This window comes from Molothrus ater, chromosome 18 (genome assembly GCF_012460135.2).
Source record: "Molothrus ater isolate BHLD 08-10-18 breed brown headed cowbird chromosome 18, BPBGC_Mater_1.1, whole genome shotgun sequence".
Taxonomy (NCBI): Eukaryota; Metazoa; Chordata; class Aves; order Passeriformes; family Icteridae; genus Molothrus; species Molothrus ater.
Genome location: NC_050495.2, coordinates 12,037,569 through 12,057,097, shown reverse-complemented (window position 1 = coordinate 12,057,097; position 19,529 = coordinate 12,037,569). Strand labels below are relative to the sequence as shown.

Here is a 19,529-nt window from a genome sequence, read left to right as displayed (position 1 = left end):
ACATATCCATTGGTTGAAATATTTAATCCAGCAATCCTAAACTTTGTACGACAGCTGGAATATGTGCAATTAACTCAAACCCCTCTGAAGTAAAATTTAACTTCTGTAACATGGGGCTAGTTCACTGACACTGCTGCTGGATCATGTGAGCATTTGGCTCCTTGGCAGGTAGCAGCAGTGAGCAGCAGGCACTGGCTCATTCATAGGAGATGGCTGCCTTCCTCTCCAACCTGGTGAGTACCTGCTCACATCTCCTCTGGCTTACAAAAGACAAAGGTAACATAATTCTAGAGAGTCAGGTTCTTTAAAGATTTCAATTCCTTTGTTACAGAGACCATCTTTCCTTTCTGTGTTTAAACATCACAAAGAGCAATGGGGCTTGGGTCCATGAAGATCGTGTTGCATTGTCTTTTCTATGTAACAAGATGAAATGGAATAATGAAATGAATGAAATGAAATGAAATGAAATGAAATGAAAATTTAACAACAGCTCTGGCTCTTCCACCACTATGATACTTTACTTTGTCTTCTAAGTTACTGAGAACAGTACTAAATATTAAGCACTCTGATTACTTCCCAAAATAATGAATATAGCAATGGTACAGCAAAAGACTAAGAAATCATGACATAAATTTTTAAATAAATTACTTTCTTCACTTCATCAAAAAATAATTAATAAAATCCATCAGGAGTTTCCATAATCTTTAAAAGGGAAGAAGTGGTATGTATCATCATACTTTATGGTTTGGTGCATATTGGTTGCTGTCCATGGCACACAGGGAAAATGATTCCCTCTTCCCCATGCCCAGATCTGACACCTTTGTCAGGCCAACCTGTCAGCTGTTGCAGGCACACAGTGACAGTTGTACTACCAGGAACAACTTTTCAAACTCCTTTTCCCTCTTGCAAGCAGAGTGATGGATTTTCTATCACCTTACACCCATTTGCTCTGGCACTGTGGCTGGTGGTTGTGCTTTGACAGCAGATTAAAGGGATTTTGAAAAATGTTCGAATTCAAAAGGAGCTGAAGTGATCAAAGATGAAGCATGGCCACAAAATCTCTGGCCTTGCACAAAACTAGAGTAGTGAGGAGCTGATGGAGATTTTATTTTTGGTTTGCAGGTGCAGTTCCGGGGCCTACTTCAAATGATCTTAGTGCTGGGAATTGGGGGCAGTTTCCCATATGGATTCCATATTTCTGTCATCAACTATCCTTCTGTGGTAAGTAGCCATCTCTCTGAGGCTGAAAACACAAAGGTGAGAGCCTCTGTTCTCCCATGAATCCCAAATTTACTGAGCACTCAGCTGGTCTGTCTAGGCCTTTTATTTGGCTGACAGTAACATCACATGTAGAGAACTTTTCCTCCTTAAAAGAACTGGACAGCATTTTCTATTTTAAATAAGCTCTTTCCATGTGGTGTTCAAGCCTCCAAAGGAGGGCACAAAATGAGCTCTCAGCATGCTCACCAAGAAGCTCCTGACTGATACAGACCTGAAGAATTTGCAGTGTGATCTCAGTTAACTTGTTTTACTAAAAAAGTCTCAAAGTAACTCTAATATGAGAGCCACAGGCTTGATCTGAAATACACCAACAAAATGTGAAGGGATCTGGTTATCCAGAACCATTATCCAGGCAAATCTTGTTTTCTTTTGCAGCACATCAGGAAGTTCATTAATGAAACCTGGATAGATCGACATGGCTCTCCCCTCCACCCTGAGACAGTCATGCTGCTGTGGTCCTTCATTGTGTCTGTGTATGGGATAGGAGGATTCCTGGGAAGCCTCTGCTGTGGCTACCTGACTACAAAATACAGGAAGTAAGTGCTCCTTGTAACAGCTCAGCAGTCAGAAAGCACAGGGAAATACCAAGGGGACAAATAAGTCTCTTCTTTTTGCTTGAAGCAGCCCTGCTGAAGAGAATTGCTTTGGTTTCCTGGCACACCCACTTTTTCCAAGCAGCCTTCTGTCCTATTGACCTGCCCTCCCCAGGGAACTGTGTTCTGTGAGGGCTGCAGCCATCAGCACAGCACCAGATCAGTGCCTCTGGGACAAGTGGCATGGGGTCACATTCTCTCCAAGGTCCCCTATCATCCTCATCAAGATCTCCCAAGCTTTACAAACCCCAAGGAGGGAGCTGTATGTGTTGTGTTGTAACACACTATCTGCAGTTACTCAAACACCTGGAAAATATCCTTATGTGACAAAGAAGAGTGAGATTTCCATTTCAATGCACTCATTGTGGGGTGGTGACATTACATTAAATATCAGATCTACTCTAGTGAAAATATGCTGAGAGGAGAAAAAAAATTGCTTGTAGTTTCACTGTAAAGATATAATCAGCACCAAAACAAATGTCCAAGAGACATCTCTGTTCCTGACAATCCATTTTACTGAAAGCTAGCTCCAAACTCTCTTTGCCACTGGACAAAGGAAGGATTCCTCACCAGTGTGGTCTGTTCTCGGTGCCTTGTGTGTAACACCACTGATTTCATTTGCAGAGAAATTGGCAAACATATCTTCTTGGTGTGACCCACTTAAAGATCTGCTCCACAACACACTGATCCAGGGGCCCCTCATTTGGGTCTCAACAAACCATCTTAACCTGCCTGCAATTGTGTTCTTTCCTAACAGGTAAGTGCCCCCAAGAAATTTCTTGTGGGACACTGCCTCATCCCACACACTGAGAGTCTCCCAAGGCTGCAAACAGGATCCTGCACCTCTCCCACGGGTTATTTAACACTTGGTAGCCCAATTGCTGAATCACAGCCTGAACACAGAGTCTCTGTGATCCTCAGTGTGTGCAAGGGGGCTCTGGTCTAACAAGTGTCACAGCAAAACATCTGAGTGCAAAAGACTTGGAGCCTGAGACACCAGGGTGGTGAACACACCAGCCTGTGATTCTCCCAGAGGGACTTTTGAACTGAAATGTGCCTCTAGAAAACTCTGTCTGCCATCTCAGAGCACCCATTTAGCCAAGAGTGTCTTTGGTATGAGCCATTCTAGAATGGGACCCGTGGACTCAGACTATTTCTGGGGAAAAAACTGACAGCTTATGAAGACTTACAGCCATTTAAAAATCTTGGTGACAAATTGGGCCACTCCTTCCATCTTTTCCCCTACTTGTACTGTGGAAATACTGACAAACTGTTTAAATTCTAACCTAAAAAAAATTATTAATTCAAATCTAAAAGATCCTAAAGTTTTAAAGAACCATTTTGACTACCTTAAGTTGAAATTATTTCAGCCATTCCTCAAAACAGTAGGAATGGCTGTACCACACTTCCTGTCAGAGCAAGAATAATCAAAAGAGTACAGGAGGTTCTCACTACACTTCACACTAAATTCTCAAGGTCTTTTTTTCTTTTTTTTTTTTCAGGAAAAAGTGCCAAATGTTCACCAACCTGATCATGTTGGTAGCTGCACTTTTCATGGCCCTCAGTAGAACAGCCAAATCCTTTGAGATGATTCTGGTTGGGCGCTTTCTTTATGGCATTGGTGCAGGTATGTCAGCATGGCCTGCAAGGCTGCAGGCCCTGACCTGAAATGTTATAATGACCTGAAATAATTACCTGAAAGAACAGAAGGTCCAGCTACTGTGCAATGTTTCTCACAGAAGTCAGTAGACAGACACACACTGTAATGTCTGCAGAGTTTTTCCCCAAGAGGGTAAATTCCATTGTCATCATTACCAGATCTTTCCTCGTCACAAATTCTGGGATCAAACCCCCCCTGTGCATTTCCAGATACAAAGTAAATTTTCTTTCTGAAGCATCTTTCTCTCTTCCTTGCTCTCACACTGAAGTGCACCTCTACAATTAACTCCTGAGACTTAAAGTTGTAAGAAAAATACCACTACACCCAGGGAAACCTGGTTAACCCCATAAGGGCATTCTCCTCAAGCCAGTGTTGGCCACCAGAGCTGACTGCAATGAAAAATCCAAAACTGTCCAGCTGTCCTGGGCTTGTCTCTACAGCCTTCCTTGAAGAATGGTTTTTAAAGCAAATAAAACCAGGCACTCAATAATAAGTGAAAGTATCATCTCTTTTGCAAGAAATTATAATCTAAACAGCAGAGTGAATGCAAACAATGTAAAATAGGATGGTCAAAAAGGTAATATTTTCTAAATATTTAAACTGTTATTTATCCTCTTGTATGTTCAAGGTTTTTCTCTCAATATACATCCTCAGTATGTAGGAGAGATTTCACCCAAGAAGCTGCGTGGGTTTACCAACTCCACTGTTGCTGTTTTTCTGACCCTGGGAAAACTCACAGGACAGGTTGTTGGACTACGGTAAATTCTCCTATTTTTCCATCAGGTTACACTCAAAGTAGAAATGTTTCTCTGACTTTATCCTCTTACCTAGTCAGTGACTGAGAAACACTCTCCTCTTCCTCAAAACATGCCTTAGCTTATGTCAGAAGAAAAATATTTATTGTATTTGAGGGAAATATAGTTTCAAATATAGAAGGCAGAAATTATTTACTCATAATCTGATTTCTTATTTCCACACTCTTTCTACTAGGAGACTTCCCTTCAATATTCATTGTTCTTACATAAAAAGTCTTAGCAAATGTTTGGCTCTTGTGGCCAAGCAGTGGTCAAATGAGTCTCATCAGCTCTCTAGACATTAGAGTGGGTTCTAATGATATTCAGAAAGACTTTCAAAATATCAGATAATTCCTTTAAAATCAATTGTCAGAAACAAAACCAGCCAAGTATGTGAAATCTGCCAAATTAAAATTCAGGGGGTTAACTCCAGTGAACTCTTGAATGGAATCTTTATCACTCAGAAAAACTTCCTGAACATTCATTCCATTATTTCAGCATAATTTTGTTTCACATACACTTTCCAGGGAGATTTTAGGAAGCGAAGCTTTGTGGCCATGGTTGTTAGCATCTAGTGGACTTTCAGCATTGGTTCAACTGGTTACCCTCCCATTTTTCCCTGATTCACCATCCTACCTCCTGATACAGAAGGGTAATGAGGAAGCCTGCAGGAAAGGTAGAGTGTCTGCTTTCCTCACTTACTTCCCTTCATCTGCTGTGTCCCAGGGAGAGCCTCTGCAGCAGAGGAGGCAGGGCAGAGCTGTGCTGCACAGGGCAGTGCATGGAGCACAGGCAGAGCTGTGCTGCACAGGGCAGTGCCAGGGAGCACAGGCAGAGCTGTGCTGCACAGGGCAGTGCCAGGGAGCACAGGCAGAGCTGTGCTGCACAGGGCAGTGCATGGAGCACAGGCAGAGCTGTGCTGCATAGGGCAGTGCATGGAGCACAGGCAGAGCTGTGCTGCACAGACAGAGCATGGAGCACAGGCAGAGCTGTGCTGCACAGGGCAGTGCCAGGGAGCACAGGCAGAGCTGGGCTGCACAGGGCAGTGCCAGGGAGCACAGAGAGCACAGGCAGAGCTGTGCTGCACAGGGCAGTGCCAGGGGGCACAGGCAGCAGCACAGACAACAGCTGAGGTACCCCTGGCAATGCCTGTGTTAACCTCACTCAGCCCATGAAGACAAGAAACACAGATGTATATCAGCACATCTAACATTTCCCACCTTGGTGGGCACTGCTTTATTTCTTTAAAGGAAATGGTTCAGGCAGCTGTCTTTTTTCTGTATTGTTAAATAAAAAGTACTCAAATGTTTCCTTTGTTTACAGTTAAGTAAACTCCACATTAGAAAGCTGTGCTATACTGACAACCAGACAGCTAAAATCCTTCAAATTGCTCACTGCCCCTGCAGCAACCAGATGGCAGAAGCAGCACCAGCACCTACTCCAATGGACAGGCAGCTACAGGGTTTAATGCATTGGAAACCCAGAGCACTGGGAATATTTCTCTGTCTGCTCTGGGGTGCCCTGACCCCTAGGGGAGCACTGACTTTGACCCTCATTCATGGAGAAAGTTTCCTAGACTTCAAGATAGACTGGAATCCACAAAGGTGTGAAACAGATTATAGAGAGCAGTGCAGGTGGATCACTTGGAGAGAAATTGAGGTTTTGGGATTTTTAGTATGTAGTGGATGGAAGCAAGATGGAGGGCACAGGGTGTCATCCTGGGTTTCTTCTTCATGCTTCTTCTTCCTTCTTCTCCATGGGTTTGGGTGGCATTTTGTAATTGGGCAGAAAAGTCTGCATTGGGGGCTCTTTGGGATCAGTTATTGGGGTAAAAGGGAAAATAATCCAGGTGTCAGCTCTTAATTGGATAGTTTAGTCTTAAAAGACCTTGTAAGAAGAGACCTTGTTGGTCATTTTGTGCCTTCTAATGAAAAGTTGTCCAACTCACAGTAGTGAGACTGTTTTACTGATAAGAAATAATAAACACTTGAGTCTGAACATGAACTACTGTCTCAAGTGCCTTCAGTCCAGACCCAGAAATACCAACACCCCCACAAATGCAACCAGTCCTGAAGGAGCTATCCTGGTAGGATAATCCACTTCCCTCTTTCTGCCCTGCAGCCATCAGGAAGCTCTGGGGGGAAGGAGACCACCAAGCAGAAATTGATGACATTATGAAGGAGAAGGGCGCCATGGCGAGCACCAAAACCTTGCGTGTCCTCGAAGTCATCAAAGAGAGATCCCTCCGCTGGCAGCTCTACATCCTGGTGATTGTCATGACCACGCTGCAGCTCTGTGGGATAAATGCAGTTGAGTGCTCTCTTCACACCCAGGACAAGAGAGGCAGCATTACAAACCTCTCCAAGTCAATGTTATTAAACCAGCTCAGAATTGTATCTCAAATGCAGCACCTTTTTTCACAGGTTAATTTCCTCTTTGCATTTTTCAGATCTACTTCTATTCTTTTGAAGTATTCCACACAGCCAAGTTTGAAGAATACCTTATCCCATATGTGTCCCTGGGAGTTGGGTTGTGTGAGTGCTTATCCTCCATACTGTGTGTAAGTCTTCTCAGATTTGAGTTTGAAGGAAAAATTTAATATGGTCAACAACTGTGCCTTTCCTTTCTTATAACTGGGCTCAGAGAAATTTTGCATAACCTAAGCCACATCTTCCTGCTTCTGCAAAACCACAGGCAGGATTCAAAGAAGTCTTTTCCCCAAATTATTTGCATAAGTGTGTGTCTTTAGACTCACTTTTTTCTGCAAAATAATAATCTTCTGATGTTCTGGATTAGATGTGTGTATGTATGTGTGGACAATTAGACATATGCCAGCATGCAAAAGAGGGAACTGTCTAATAACAGCTTAGGATTGACTAATAAACACAGCTTCATTAATAATGAATTCGTTTTGAGAAAAATAATCAAATTCATTAGGAACGAAGAGACTGTCAAATGACACTGATTTATGGCTATTATTTACACAAGTCTTCTGCACAGAACACATGGAGAGAGGGGAATGATTTCCTTTGAGGCCTGGGGTGTGTGAGCTGTGGTTTGTGTTTTGCAGAGCACCCTCATAGACCGCTTTGGGCGGAAGGTGCTGCTCTGGGGTGGATACCTGCTGATGTGCTCTGTGCTGGCACTGCTCACCACGACCCTGTCACTGCAGGTAAAGAGCAGCAGCCTCCTGGCCACTTCCCCAGCCCTCCCTTCTGCTCCTAACTTGCAGGAGATGTATAAAATCTTCAGCCAGTGGCAGCAAGTACAGAGCTCTGCTGTTCTGCCCTGTGTGTAATGGGTTGGTATCACTGCTTTCTCACTTTTAGCATCGCTTTTTCTGGATGCATTACTTCAGTGTTATCTTGATCTTCCTGTTCGTTGTCTTCTTTGGAATTGGACCGTGTGAGTACATCAGTGGTTATTCTGGGAGGAAATTTGGTGTTGAATTGGTTGGCAACACAACTGTCAGAGGAAGAACTGGCTAGTGCCCTGCTAAAAAGTTCTGGAAATTAAGGAGGGAAGGGCAGACACATACAAGTGGGAGACAGGAAGAGGACACAGACACCTCAAATTTTATTGCTGACCACATGATCTAAATAATTTAAAACAGTGTCATCTTCTCCAGAGGGTGTGAGATAGAAATTTCAAAACAATTTCTAAATTAATCAACTAAAAACAGGATTCTAGGCATTGCCAGGTATGATAAAGTGATCATCTTCAATAACTTAACAAGTCAAGCTTTTGCCTACCAACATGCTCCAGGTGGAAGTGGCCACAGGAGCCAAAAGGGAAGCTGGTTCTATAAACCCTGCACCTGTAACAATTACCAGTGCAATATGGAACTGCACAGATCCACTGATACCAGAAAAACAGGAGGAACCTAAATTAACTGCTGGATTCCATTTCTGGAATCAAGGCCTCTCTCTCTTATAGCAGAGGCCACCTAATAACAGGTGACTTATTCTGTCTGTCCCCTCTGCCACTGCCATTGGGAGGAGCTTCAGCAGAAGCAAGGAAACAAATAAACCTGGTGTGTGTTTGGCTTTGCTTTTCCAGCTGGAGCCACCATATCTGTGATGGTTGAAATCTTCAGCCAGTCATACAGACCATCAGCCTTCCTGATCGTGGGCTGCATCAACTGGATGGGACTCTTTGTACTTGGGATGATTTTTCCAGTAATTGTTGTAAGTGACTCAGAGGATCCCTCTTCCCAGGCTAATCTATTTCTGAATGCCAACAAGGGGTGAAATAATAGCAATAAACTGCAATGACATGCAAAGCTTGGCACTCTGTCCAAACACCAAACCTGCTCAGAAACCCCCAGGCCTGTCAAGGAGCAGCAATTGGACTCAGGTCCAACAAGGCCGGTGGGAACTCCTGGGCTGGTTCCTGTCCTGGACTGGGTATTGAGCTCACCTCTGAATTTGAACTTCCAAGACACAGGCTTGCACTAAAGGGCAGGGAAATAGAAATGAGTTTCTTATTTTCCTCACATTATCTTGCATTTCTGCCTGCAGGAGAACCTTGGACCCCTCTGTTTCCTTATCTTTTTGGCAATCCTTGTTTTATCAGCAATTTTCATCTACCTGTATCTCCCTGAGACCAAGGGAAAATCAATCATGGAAATAAAAGCAGAATTCAACAAGCTGAACTTTGGGAAAAAAGAAACCTCTGTCACTGAAAATAACTTTCCTAAGGAACAGTTGTATTGCACCAAGCTCTGAATGTTCAGAGAAGAAATTTGCATCTCTTAGAAAAGACAGGAAATAATGTTGCAATAGAACTAAAAAGGAAACATTAAAAACAGACTGCAAGCTCTTCTGTCTCATTTGTTTTTTCTTTTTTAAGATAGATATGAAACTCATTATTCTAGAGTAACACTAAGTAGGAACCTGCTGGCAAACAGCTCAGAGAAGAGTGTCAGAAATACAAAAGAATAAGTGAAATATTTTAAGATGAACCAAGGTAAAGAATGAGAAACACAGAAGTCAAAAGTGTGGCTGACAGGCAGCAGAGGGAAAGCTAAATACATGGTCTAGGGTATTGATGCAGACTAAAAATTAACACCTCAAACTCAGAAAACAGGTTTCAGCATGACAACAGAGAAAAGAATTGAGAGTGAAATTTGCTGCACAATGGTCCTGGAGATGTAATGGAAATCTCAGTGGAAAACATCCTAGGCAGGGAGAAGGACCTGCTAAACTGAGATATCCTTGCATGCAAAGGAACTAAAATGGCTGCTATAAAATAAAGCAGGCTCTGGAGAGCATCTCTGGTGTCTAAGGAACTGATTTTCAACCTGCTGCATCAACTTCTGGGAATTACATCAGATGTTTTCACAGAAGAAAGAGTTTGTTTTGGAAATGTTTTTCTTGCTATGTAAGCAAGCTGGGAATAACGACTGATTATTGTACCCAGCAATAAAAATAGGTTGTGAAGTTCACTGGAAATAGTCTAAGTTTTTCCAAGTGACCAATAACAAGTATAGGATGGCTTGTAACTAAACAGTTTGGATCATGCCACCTGCTTTCCTCTAACCACTGAAGAAAAAATGAATCAATATTACAAACTACAGCTCCTCTCCTTACAGATGGAGGGGTCACTTGTGTTTGTTTCTAACACTTTGACTTAGGAAACATACCCTGAAAAGGCTTTTTGTAAACCAGATTTTATTTCTGAGGGTTTTTTTTAGCGTTTTCCTTATTTTCAGAATGCATACAGGAAACACAATCCACAAACGTGGGCTGTAAATGAACACTGGCATTTCATCTCCTGACTTTTTATGTGCTGACTTTTTACAGCAAGGCTGCTACAGTGAAGGAACTGACTTAAAATCAACATACCCCACACAATCATAGAAGGGATTGGGTTGGAAGGAACCTTAAAGATCATCCAGTTCCACCCCCCTGCCATGGGCAGGGATGTCACCATTTAGGTCATGTTGTTCAGGGCCCAGTCAACCTGACCTTGAACACAATCAGCTTCAGCACGTTCATACAGAAGCTTTCACAATTAAAAAGTGTTTACTTCAATTACACCATTCAATACAACATTTAGTGCAAGCTAGAGAAAGCCTGGAGAAAATGGAGTGAGTAGAAAAGCTCTTAACTCAGAATCTACTGGGCACAAAGACACCCATCACTTTTAACATGCAGAGATTATCAAACCATTTCTTTTATCCCCATCAGCATTTTCACCCTGCCCTCCCCACACATCTCACTGTGAACACCCCCTACCAAACGCCATGTGATCCCTCTAAATCACTGCTCTCCTGTGAGGCTGCTCCAGGCAGCAGTGAGAACTGATCCCAGCCTTGCCAGCACTCCTCCAGTGTGGATAAAAGCTCCTCCTGTCAGAAAGCCCGTGGATTTCCTATCTCCCAGGAGTTATGACTGTTATGGAACCATTTGCACAACAAAGGAGCAAGTTGAAAACAAGCCTTCTCTGAGCATGTAGAATGCATCACCACAGTGGAACATCAAGAGACTGATTTTTAAGGCATCTTTGTGGTGACTTAGTCATGGTTCAGGAAAGGTCTGCCCAACATGTGTCACTGGGGGGTTTTGTTATGGTCTATCCCACAGAGAGCGTTTCAGACCTCACAATTTAATTATTCATCCAATTTTTAAGAAACAATTACAAGGCTTGCATGAAGAGGTGCATTCCAACCTGCACTCAGTCTCTGAAACACTTGATTTTCCATTGGTTTAATGACCGGGTGTGACAATGGTCACAAGGGTCCAAGGATGAGGGAAGAGATGAGGATCTGACTCCATGTTTCAGAAGGCTGATTTATTATTTTATGATATATATATTAAAACTAAAAGAATAGAAGAATATACTAAAAGAATAGAAGAAAGGATTTCATCAGAAGGCTGGCTAAGAATAGAAAAAGAAGAATGCTAACAAAAGCTTGTGGTTGGACTCTGTCCGAGCCAGCTGACTGTGATTGGCCATTAATTAAAAACAACCACATGAGACCAATCCCAGATGCACCTGTTGCATTCCACAGCAGCAGATAACCATTGCTTACAGTTTGTTCCTGAGGCCTCTCAACTTCTCAAGAGAAAAAATCCTAAGGAAAGGATTTTTCATAAAAGATGTCTGTGACAACTGGGCTGGCTCCAAACACGAGGGCTCATTCTGGATGCTTTGGTTTCCAGAGTGCAAAGCTGGGCTCCCTCCCAGGCTGTGTTAGCAGGCTGCAGATGGCACATCCAGCCTCCCCCTCCTGGGACACTGCCACCCCTCTCAATGCACCTGCTGAAGGTTTCACTGACTATTCAGAGGCTCCTGAGGTGCTCACTGGCACAGTGGGCTGGGCCAGCTTGTGGTGAGTTAGAAATAAAGCTGAGAACAAGGTGAGCTGAAAAAAAACCTGCTTGTGATGCAAAGATGCCTAAATTCACTGTTAACACAAATATAAGCAAGGATAAAATTCCAGAATCTTTTGCAGGGGAGCTCACCCAACAATTATCAAAAGCATTGGGCAAACCAGCACAGGTAAGTCCATTTGCTGAAATGTTTTCCTTCTTTAATCAGCTGTGCCTATGCAATGAGCTGTTTCTGAGTGATAGCCTTGATAAACTAACATAGCTAATGACTCACCAGTATTTGCTGTCTTCTCTCTGGGAGAATATCCAATACTTGTTCACTGTAACTTAGCTTTGTTGAGGTCTCAAAACCCTGGAGTATTCAAACTAGATTTGTGTAGGATGATACTGCATATATTTATCTGTAGATGAAGACACTGGATGTATGTGGGGACATGTCCACAGGTACCTGTGAATACCTCTCAAGAACCTGGCTGACTGAAAAGCAAAGCTCAGCCTCCACTTCCTTGCTGAGACCTGTTGAATAAGTGCCTGTTATTTACCAAACTGCCTGTAGCCTAGTGGTTACAGTTGAAGCACAAAAATTATTTATTCAGCTTGCTTGGACAGCTGGCAGAAATATCTGTGTGGCATCCTGCTATTTGTAATCAAAGTAGCAGAGTAAAAGCTGCTTGCTGGTTTCACTCCCAAACTGGAGGGGTTTTACTTGCCAAAACATGGCAGGTAAAATATGGCAATATGCTACTGAGGTGAAGTCCTAAACACTGGGATTGAGGGTATTCTACAGATTTATAAGGCTGTTACTTTCTTAATACTGACTGGTCACTAGTCTGTATCAGCTGCTTACTGAAAGTTGTAGAATATGAAAAACCAAAAGTAAACCTCTCTACAGAGCTGTAAACTTCCTAACATGAGCTGTACCTCTGCAAGAGCTTTAATGAACTGGCTGTAGATCTGTAGCTGCTTGTTTAAGCACCCTTTGTGCATATTCACTGCCCCTTTTCAGAAAATGTTTACTTTGCTTTGGGAGTGATGCTTTGAAACTGTAGAAAGAATGAAATTTTGGTGCCTACAGAAAGGGCTCTGAGGGCTCCCCAGCAGAGTTTTCTCTATGCACTGGGACACCTGAACACATTAAATTCTTACATAAAACTGATATGTTTTATCCCTCTTTAAAAAAGCCAATTTTTATCAGTCTAGCAAACAAGGGCTTGCTATTGGGGAGGCAAGGGGTGTGTCTTGCATAACAGCTTCTGAATATAAAGCTAGAGGCCAGGGCTGGGATGCAGCTGGAGCAGGTTTGTGCAGCTGTGTGGAAGGGATATGTAATGGCACTCAGAAATATACAGGCAATAAATAACAAAGAGATTTTTCTGAAGAGGACATCCAAGCTCTTCGTGACAAAGGAGGCAATAGGAAAGGGAGAGTCTCTTAGTTATAACACAGAAAGAAGGAAAGGATTAGGGTGGGCTGGAATGCAGAGCTTTCCTCTCACAGGAAACTGTGCCATTTGGGGAAAAATACGGATTTTTAATCAAATAGGGTTTTTTCCTATTGGAAGAACTGTTCCAAATATTTCCAAACTGCTCTAAGAAGAGAATAATGCTGATTAATGCCTCAACTTGATTTTTCTTTTAATAGTGATAACCTGCTTCCTGGGTAGAAGTTAAAGGCATGGATGTACCTACACTTGGCATAAAGGCAAGAGCACGTGGTGTCCAGACAGAGGAGAGCAGGGCCAAGCCAGTGGTACCTCAGCAGGATCTCCTTGGCTTATCCTGTACTGCTGTGGTCTGATGCACCTCCCACCCAAACAAACTGTAAATGATGGCCAAGACTAATTACCCAGACAACTCCTGGTACTCAGGCTAGCTTGTTTTACCACGAGGGTGAATTGCTGCTGAGGTCCAACGAGGCGCTGCTAATGAACGTGGGGAAGAGCAGCACAGAGGAGAGCCAGAGGAGCTGATCCCCAGATCCCCAGTGGGTGGATCTGACACTGTGTGTTAGCAGCAGGGAAAATCGAGGGCTGGTCATTAATATTAACATAGATACTTTCTTCTGTTTTTCCTGATATCAAGAACAAAAAGCAGGATTAGGCTGTGTTTTGTTTAATGAGGTGCATGTTGATTTAGGCCTCTGCTGTGTCAGTTCACATTTCCCTCAGCAGGGAAGAGGGCAGCAGGAGCCAGTGAGGTGCAAAATCTCTCTGGAACGCAATGTGGCAGCAGGAGCATTGCACTCCCCCTTGTCCCTGACCTTCCCACGCGGGCAGGGAGAGCCTGGTGGCTCCGAGGAGGTGCTGCAGGTCCTGCAGGTCACAGCTCCTGGAGCACCTGGCCTGGGAAGCCTGAAAACTATGGAGTCTTTGCACTGGCCTTTGACCCAGGAGTGAGGATCTTGGAGTAGAATGCAAATCTAGACAGTAAGATGTCAACAAATGAAAGCCTTGCATATCAAAAATATGCACTTGTTTTCACTGTCTTTTAGGTACATAAATGCCCTCCTGGATTTTCAAAACTTTTCTTAATACAGCAAAGAAAATAACATTCATTTTCTTCTTCCAACAGTATCTAGCAATACAGATCTGTCCTGATCAGGTGATGTCCTTTGGTGGCTCCACAGACCCTTGTGCTATGTGCTTTCTCTACAGCATTGGAAAGATAGGGGAGCAGGAGAACAGGGTCTATTCCAAATTGCTTTGTGACCTGATGAGCAAACAGCTGAAAATACCATCTGACAGGTGAGCTCAAACAGCAACTTGTCTGACATGACTTCCACAGACTGTTAAAACTGTTCATCCCAGGCTGGTCCTTTGGTGTTCTCTTTAATGTACTGATTGAAGACATCAAAAGCCAAGTCAACTGAGCAACTCCCCAGCTAAAAACAGAAAAGACATTGCATGAGCTGCAATGCTGATGTCCAGAAGCTGCAGAATGCCTTGGTTAAAATTCCTAGGTCAGGCACTGGATGTACCCACAGATATCACGTGCAAAAGACCAGGTATAGACACAAGAACTTGATCACTGGGAACTCTGGAATGCAAGGAGATGGGGCATGGACAGGGGCAGGAGGAAGGGAGTGAAGGGAAGGATAAAGCCCCAGGGGAGATCTGCAGCGTGTCCTGAGCAGCCTGCAGCAGCACTCTGCTCCCAGCTGTTAACAGTGCCTGTCTTCCCTTCCAGAATCTGCATCAGCTTCTTTGACATCAGTCCTGGCAATGTGGGCTGGAATAGCACCACCTTTGCTTGATGTGCCCTGGGGTGATCACAGTTCATTCCTGAACCCTCACCGTGGTTGAGAACTGCAGTTCCAGTCACCTTCTGGCATCTGCCAAAAGGCATTGATTGGTATCTTAGTTGCTGCTACCCACTGCTGTTTATCTTCTCTGCTACTTAAATAAAAATGCAGCAGAAACCTTATGTCTGAGACCTTCTTGTTACACTGGGAAGAACCTGTAGTTGAGATGGAGGGTGCCTTCTCAAAATACCCTCAAGAGAAGCTTTTCTTTCAAAAAAAGGTTTAGTCATAAATGAAGATGAACACTCCTTTTGCCTTTGCCCTGTCCACCCTCAAGAGTCAAATTTCAAGAAGAGATAAATATATCCTGATGTGGTTTCAAGATATATTTAAGTTAATAGACGTGGAAATGTTGCACGTGGACCTCCTTCAAAAGGAGCAAAGACACGATTACCTCTTATTTAAAAGGGATGGATTGCAGTGCAGGTCCTCTTTAGGCCTAACACTACAGGGATATCTAGCTGAGTAGCAGAAAAATTTGTGCTGGGAGTCTCCCAGGCCTCAGCACAGGAGGGAGTGAGTGGAAAAAACCACTGCTCACTGCTGTGCCCTCCCCCTTTCATCCACTGAACAATTTGTAGTGACAGCGAAGATTAGAGCACAGCTCAGAAAGAGGCAGAGGCACAGCAAGCCACAGTAATTCCTAGGGACTGAAGTGGTGAATTAATTATGAAAGGAAGATTTGCATATAAATATTTATTATTTAAGCCCTTGGTCAGATAAGATCATTTGCTTCCAAAGTAAAATAAAAGATTGAGTAGAGAGGTTTCCTGAAATTCTATAGTGAAGTGTATTGTGAGTTTTTCTGGAAGAGCAAACCTTATCACACCCCTGTTCTGAACTCTATTGTTAACATCCCATTGTGTCCCTACCACAGCTTTGCTTTGCAGCCACAGACTTCAAATACAGACCTGCACCTCAAACAAAAAAAATGCTTTGTTGGGATAACAAATGGAAGCTGCTTTGGTCAGTCAGGGAGGGAAAAGAGAATGAAATTGCAGATGTCTCTCATTTGAGTGGCTGCATTGCCAGGGCTGCCACTCTGGGCCTGGCAGGCCACAGGGCAAGCACACCAGTGCTGATGCTGCTCTCAGGCTTTTCTCCCTGCACAGGTAAAATCCCCACCCCACCTCCATGCAACAAACCTAGGAGGCAGGAAGGTGAGAGAAATGAATGAGACCATGCAATGGTTGGGAGCTGAGGATATCAAAGGGAGGAAACTTAATCAGCTCTTAGTGGCTGTTCCTAAGCACTGTTAATCACTAGAAAAGGAAGCGCTGCAGTTCTCAGCATTATAACCTGTGTCACTTCAATGCTTCCCGTGTGACACCATCCTGTACTCCTCATTCAGGGCTATGAGTGTTCATGTATGTAACACGTGTGGCCAAGCTTTCCAGCAGCAGCAGCAGTGCACGACTGCTGTGTGTGCAATGTCTGGGCAGAGAGGGCTCCGGGCCTGATCCTCTTTAGCCTTCCTGTGAGTCATTTCGTGAGCAGAGCAGCGCTGCCGCCGTCGGGGCAGGCAAGAGCCAGGGTGGGGAGCCGTGCCCTGGCAGCAGCCTACGTGCATCGCATCACACAGCGCCGAACACGGCTCGGCTCTGCCGCCTCTCACCTCCAATAGGCACGCACCAGCTCATTCCTGAGCAAAACAACTCGCTTCTGCCTCTTTCCAGTAGAAAAAGATGATGTGAAAATGGGGAGGCTCAGGAGCAATAGGTAATTTTTAATTTGACTGAAATACATTAGAGAATCATTTATATGGCAGCAAGGCAGACGTTTCTGCTTACACCGAGATAAAGCGGTACACAGAGTTAAAGCAAAACTGCTACAAATGTTACTTTACTTTGCAAAAGAAAAAAAATTCTCGGAGTCAGGACAAGTATCCCTTTTTGCAACTGCCAGGCTGGGGCCTATATCCCTCTCTGGCCTGATCCCGCAGAAACCAGGGCGAGTGCAACAGCGGTAGCATCACATGCGCTGATACCAGGTTATGTATGAGCTGCCCAGAGCGCCCGGACCCCGTTCCAGGAAGGAGCCCGTAACAAACCCCCAAAAAATGTTCAGTGGCAGTAACAGAGCCAAGGAATAACGGCGGCGCGGGGGAGGGGTCAGCACGCCGCAGCGGGGCCTGCAGACGGCGGAGCCGGTGTGCGTCTGGGTGTCCGTGTGTCCCCGCCCTGCTCCCGCTCCCTCCCCTCCCTGCCGGGCGGGGCCGATTCACGTCCGGGGCGGCCCCGCGCACTAAAAGCGCCGCTGACGCCTCCTCGCTCCACTGTGCTGGTCCCGCCGCTCGGTTACGCTCCCATCGCCGGCCCCGCCGCCCCCACCGCCGCCACCATGCCCATGTTCGCCATCTACACCAATGTCTGCAAGGACGCCGTGCCCGACAGCCTCTTGGGCGACCTCACCCAGCAGCTGGCCAAGGCCACGGGCAAGCCCGCGCAGGTGAGGGCGGGCAGCGGGACGAGCACGTGCGCGGCGGGCCCGGCGGGAGGGGCGGCGGCGGCGCGGCCCGGGGGCAGCTCCGCTCCCTCGGGGCCTGGGCCGGGCGGGCCGGGCCGCTGAGGAGCAGCGGCGGCACAGCGCGGCGGCGGCCCCGCTGCTCCGGAGGAAGGAGCCGCTGCCCGTTCCACCCCGCGGCGCTGAGTCTCCCGATGGCCGGCCCCCGGCGGGAGCCGCAGCCGAGCCTGCAGGAGCGCGGCGCTCACGTAGCCGGGGATGTGGTGCGCCTGTGCTGGCGGGGGCGATGCGAGCGGCGGAGCTGCGCAGTGCACGGAGGCAGCCGGGCAGAGGCTCGGATAGACCGAGCTGCGGGCAGCTCCCGCCGGCTCAGCCATCGACACGGCCCCTCCCGGGCCAGACCGCGGCAGCCCCAGGAGCCCGATAAGACCGAATCGGTGCCCGGCTCTCCGGCAGCTCCGTGATTTGGGGATGTGAGCCCTAGCACGCAGGCACAGTTTTTGGGCCTGTATCTCGCTCCGCCCCGCGCGGTGGCGCGGCTGTGGCGGGCAGGAGTGCCTGCCTGGCCGGCGGCTTTGTGCACACATAACCGCGTTCCTAAAGCTGAGAGCTGGGCCAAGAGTCCCCGCAGCCCCCAGGGCCGTGTCCCCCGTGGGGGCTGCCGGGCCTGAGCCTCCCCTGGGCCTGGGAGGTGCGCAGGGGGCAGCACTGAAGAGCTGCCTGACCCCAATACAACCGCTGTGTTTAGAGTTGGTACCTAAAGCAGATTTTCGTCGGGAGAGGGCGGTTCCGACAGCCTCTAACGCAGTGTTTCCCTCCCTCCCTCCCTCCCGCAGTACATAGCTGTGCACATCATACCTGACCAGATGATGTCCTTCGGGGGCTCCACTGATCCCTGTGCGCTCTGCAGCCTCTACAGCATCGGCAAAATAGGAGGTCAGCAGAACAAGACTTACACCAAGATGCTCTGTGATCTGATCTCGAAGCACTTGCACGTATCTGCAGACAGGTAAGGCTGGGACACGGTTTAACCACATTTACCTGGCTTTCTGAAACTGCTTTGAAAAGTCTGTTTAAAATTTTAAAATGCCAGGAATAAGTTCATGTGTTTTGGAAAGTACCAAGTGATTGCTTGCGGTGCTTTCACGTCCACATAAGAATTGGGTACCTGTCTCTTTCCCTGGAGAGTCCTCTGTTCAATTGTTTTCTTCTTCTGAGAGTAGGGAAAAACACCACAACACTGACAAGTTGCCCAGTGTGTTTTCTGCCTCTGAGGTGTGATGTCTTGTCCTCTGGGGAGGCAAGGCTGAGAGCACGAGCAGGGAGCAGTGACAGGCTGGAGCTGAGAGACAGGAGCAGAGGGCAGCAGGCTGTGAGCAGCTGCCCTGCAGAGTTCAGCGGTGTCTGTGTGAAGCTGTGAGGGATGGGAAGAGCCTGGAGTCATCAGGGTTGAAGTGAGACACACAGAGCCAGGCCTGAGGGCGTGCTTAACTCCCCACAGAGGCTGCCACTCTGTGTGACACTGTGAGGGAGACTGCAGGGCTCAGAAACAAAAGGGGCTGATCTCTGGAAATTCTTGACAGGCTGCTAAACAAAATCTGTCTGGTGTCTGGACAGTCCCTGACTGCAGAATAATTAGTATTTTAGAAAAAGTACAAATTTGAGGACTGAAAAATATTGACTGTTCGGAGGCTCCACCAGATTTTTGGTAAAGATGAAGCTTGATGTTTTCTCAAGCAGACGAATGGAAGCACTGTCCCCTGTTGTGTTGTCCCAGCTTACCTAAATGAGTTAATAAGGTCGTTTTTATTTCTTCCTGTACCTTTTCTGCAGGGTCTACATCAACTACTTCGACATGAACGCTGCCAACGTGGGCTGGAACGGCTCCACCTTTGCATAGAGCTCTCCTGTGTGTCTGAAGAGGCTGTTCCTGGACCTCCCCTCACCCTGCCCCGTAGCAGAGACCACAGCACAAATGGCCCCGTGTTGCACTTTGTGCACTCTCACAGATTGATGGCTCCTTGCTAGTGTGTTTAAATATTGCTGCTTCAACATTCCTCTGTTTTCTCTGTGTAGAAAACAAATAAAGATTTAGAAGTAA

General features: G+C 45.9%; 3 protein-coding genes across 3 annotated transcripts; all 3 read left to right on the top strand.

Annotated features, from left to right (window-relative positions):
* The first annotated feature begins 179 nt into the window (after window positions 1-179).
* Window positions 180-9,055, top strand: LOC118693021 (solute carrier family 2, facilitated glucose transporter member 11-like). The gene is made up of 12 exons (XM_036393307.1): window positions 180-233; window positions 1,123-1,221; window positions 1,657-1,817; window positions 3,377-3,501; window positions 4,163-4,292; window positions 4,856-5,004; window positions 6,450-6,637; window positions 6,778-6,888; window positions 7,399-7,500; window positions 7,658-7,733; window positions 8,388-8,515; window positions 8,849-9,055. Exons 1-12 carry the CDS (start codon window positions 210-212, stop codon window positions 9,053-9,055), a joined length of 1,500 nt encoding a protein of 499 aa, XP_036249200.1. The 5' UTR covers window positions 180-209.
* Window positions 9,056-11,726: 2,671 nt separating this feature from the next.
* LOC118693156 (macrophage migration inhibitory factor-like) lies at window positions 11,727-14,923 on the top strand. Its single transcript, XM_036393502.1, has 3 exons — window positions 11,727-11,834; window positions 14,236-14,408; window positions 14,851-14,923. The coding sequence occupies exons 1-3, from the start codon at window positions 11,727-11,729 to the stop codon at window positions 14,915-14,917; spliced, it is 348 nt and encodes a 115-aa protein (XP_036249395.1). The 3' UTR covers window positions 14,918-14,923.
* A 2,276-nt stretch (window positions 14,924-17,199) lies between these two features.
* On the top strand, window positions 17,200-19,529 carry LOC118693189 (macrophage migration inhibitory factor). Its single transcript, XM_036393562.2, has 3 exons — window positions 17,200-17,413; window positions 18,265-18,437; window positions 19,262-19,529. The coding sequence occupies exons 1-3, from the start codon at window positions 17,306-17,308 to the stop codon at window positions 19,326-19,328; spliced, it is 348 nt and encodes a 115-aa protein (XP_036249455.1). The 5' UTR covers window positions 17,200-17,305; the 3' UTR covers window positions 19,329-19,529.

Coding starts and splice junctions, on each gene's coding strand:
- LOC118693189 (XM_036393562.2), top strand. CDS start 17,306: ATGCCCATGTTCGCCATCTACACCAATGTCTGCAAGGACGCCGTGCCC. Junction 17,414..18,264: donor CCACGGGCAAGCCCGCGCAG/GTGAGGGCGGGC, acceptor TCCCTCCCGCAG/TACATAGCTGTGCACATCAT. Junction 18,438..19,261: donor TTGCACGTATCTGCAGACAG/GTAAGGCTGGGA, acceptor CCTTTTCTGCAG/GGTCTACATCAACTACTTCG.
- LOC118693021 (XM_036393307.1), top strand. CDS start 210: ATGGCTGCCTTCCTCTCCAACCTG. Junction 1,818..3,376: donor CTGACTACAAAATACAGGAA/GTAAGTGCTCCT, acceptor TTTTTTTTTCAG/GAAAAAGTGCCAAATGTTCA. Junction 3,502..4,162: donor TCTTTATGGCATTGGTGCAG/GTATGTCAGCAT, acceptor TGTATGTTCAAG/GTTTTTCTCTCAATATACAT.
- LOC118693156 (XM_036393502.1), top strand. CDS start 11,727: ATGCCTAAATTCACTGTTAACACAAATATAAGCAAGGATAAAATTCCA. Junction 11,835..14,235: donor CATTGGGCAAACCAGCACAG/GTAAGTCCATTT, acceptor TTCTTCCAACAG/TATCTAGCAATACAGATCTG. Junction 14,409..14,850: donor CTGAAAATACCATCTGACAG/GTGAGCTCAAAC, acceptor CTTCCCTTCCAG/AATCTGCATCAGCTTCTTTG.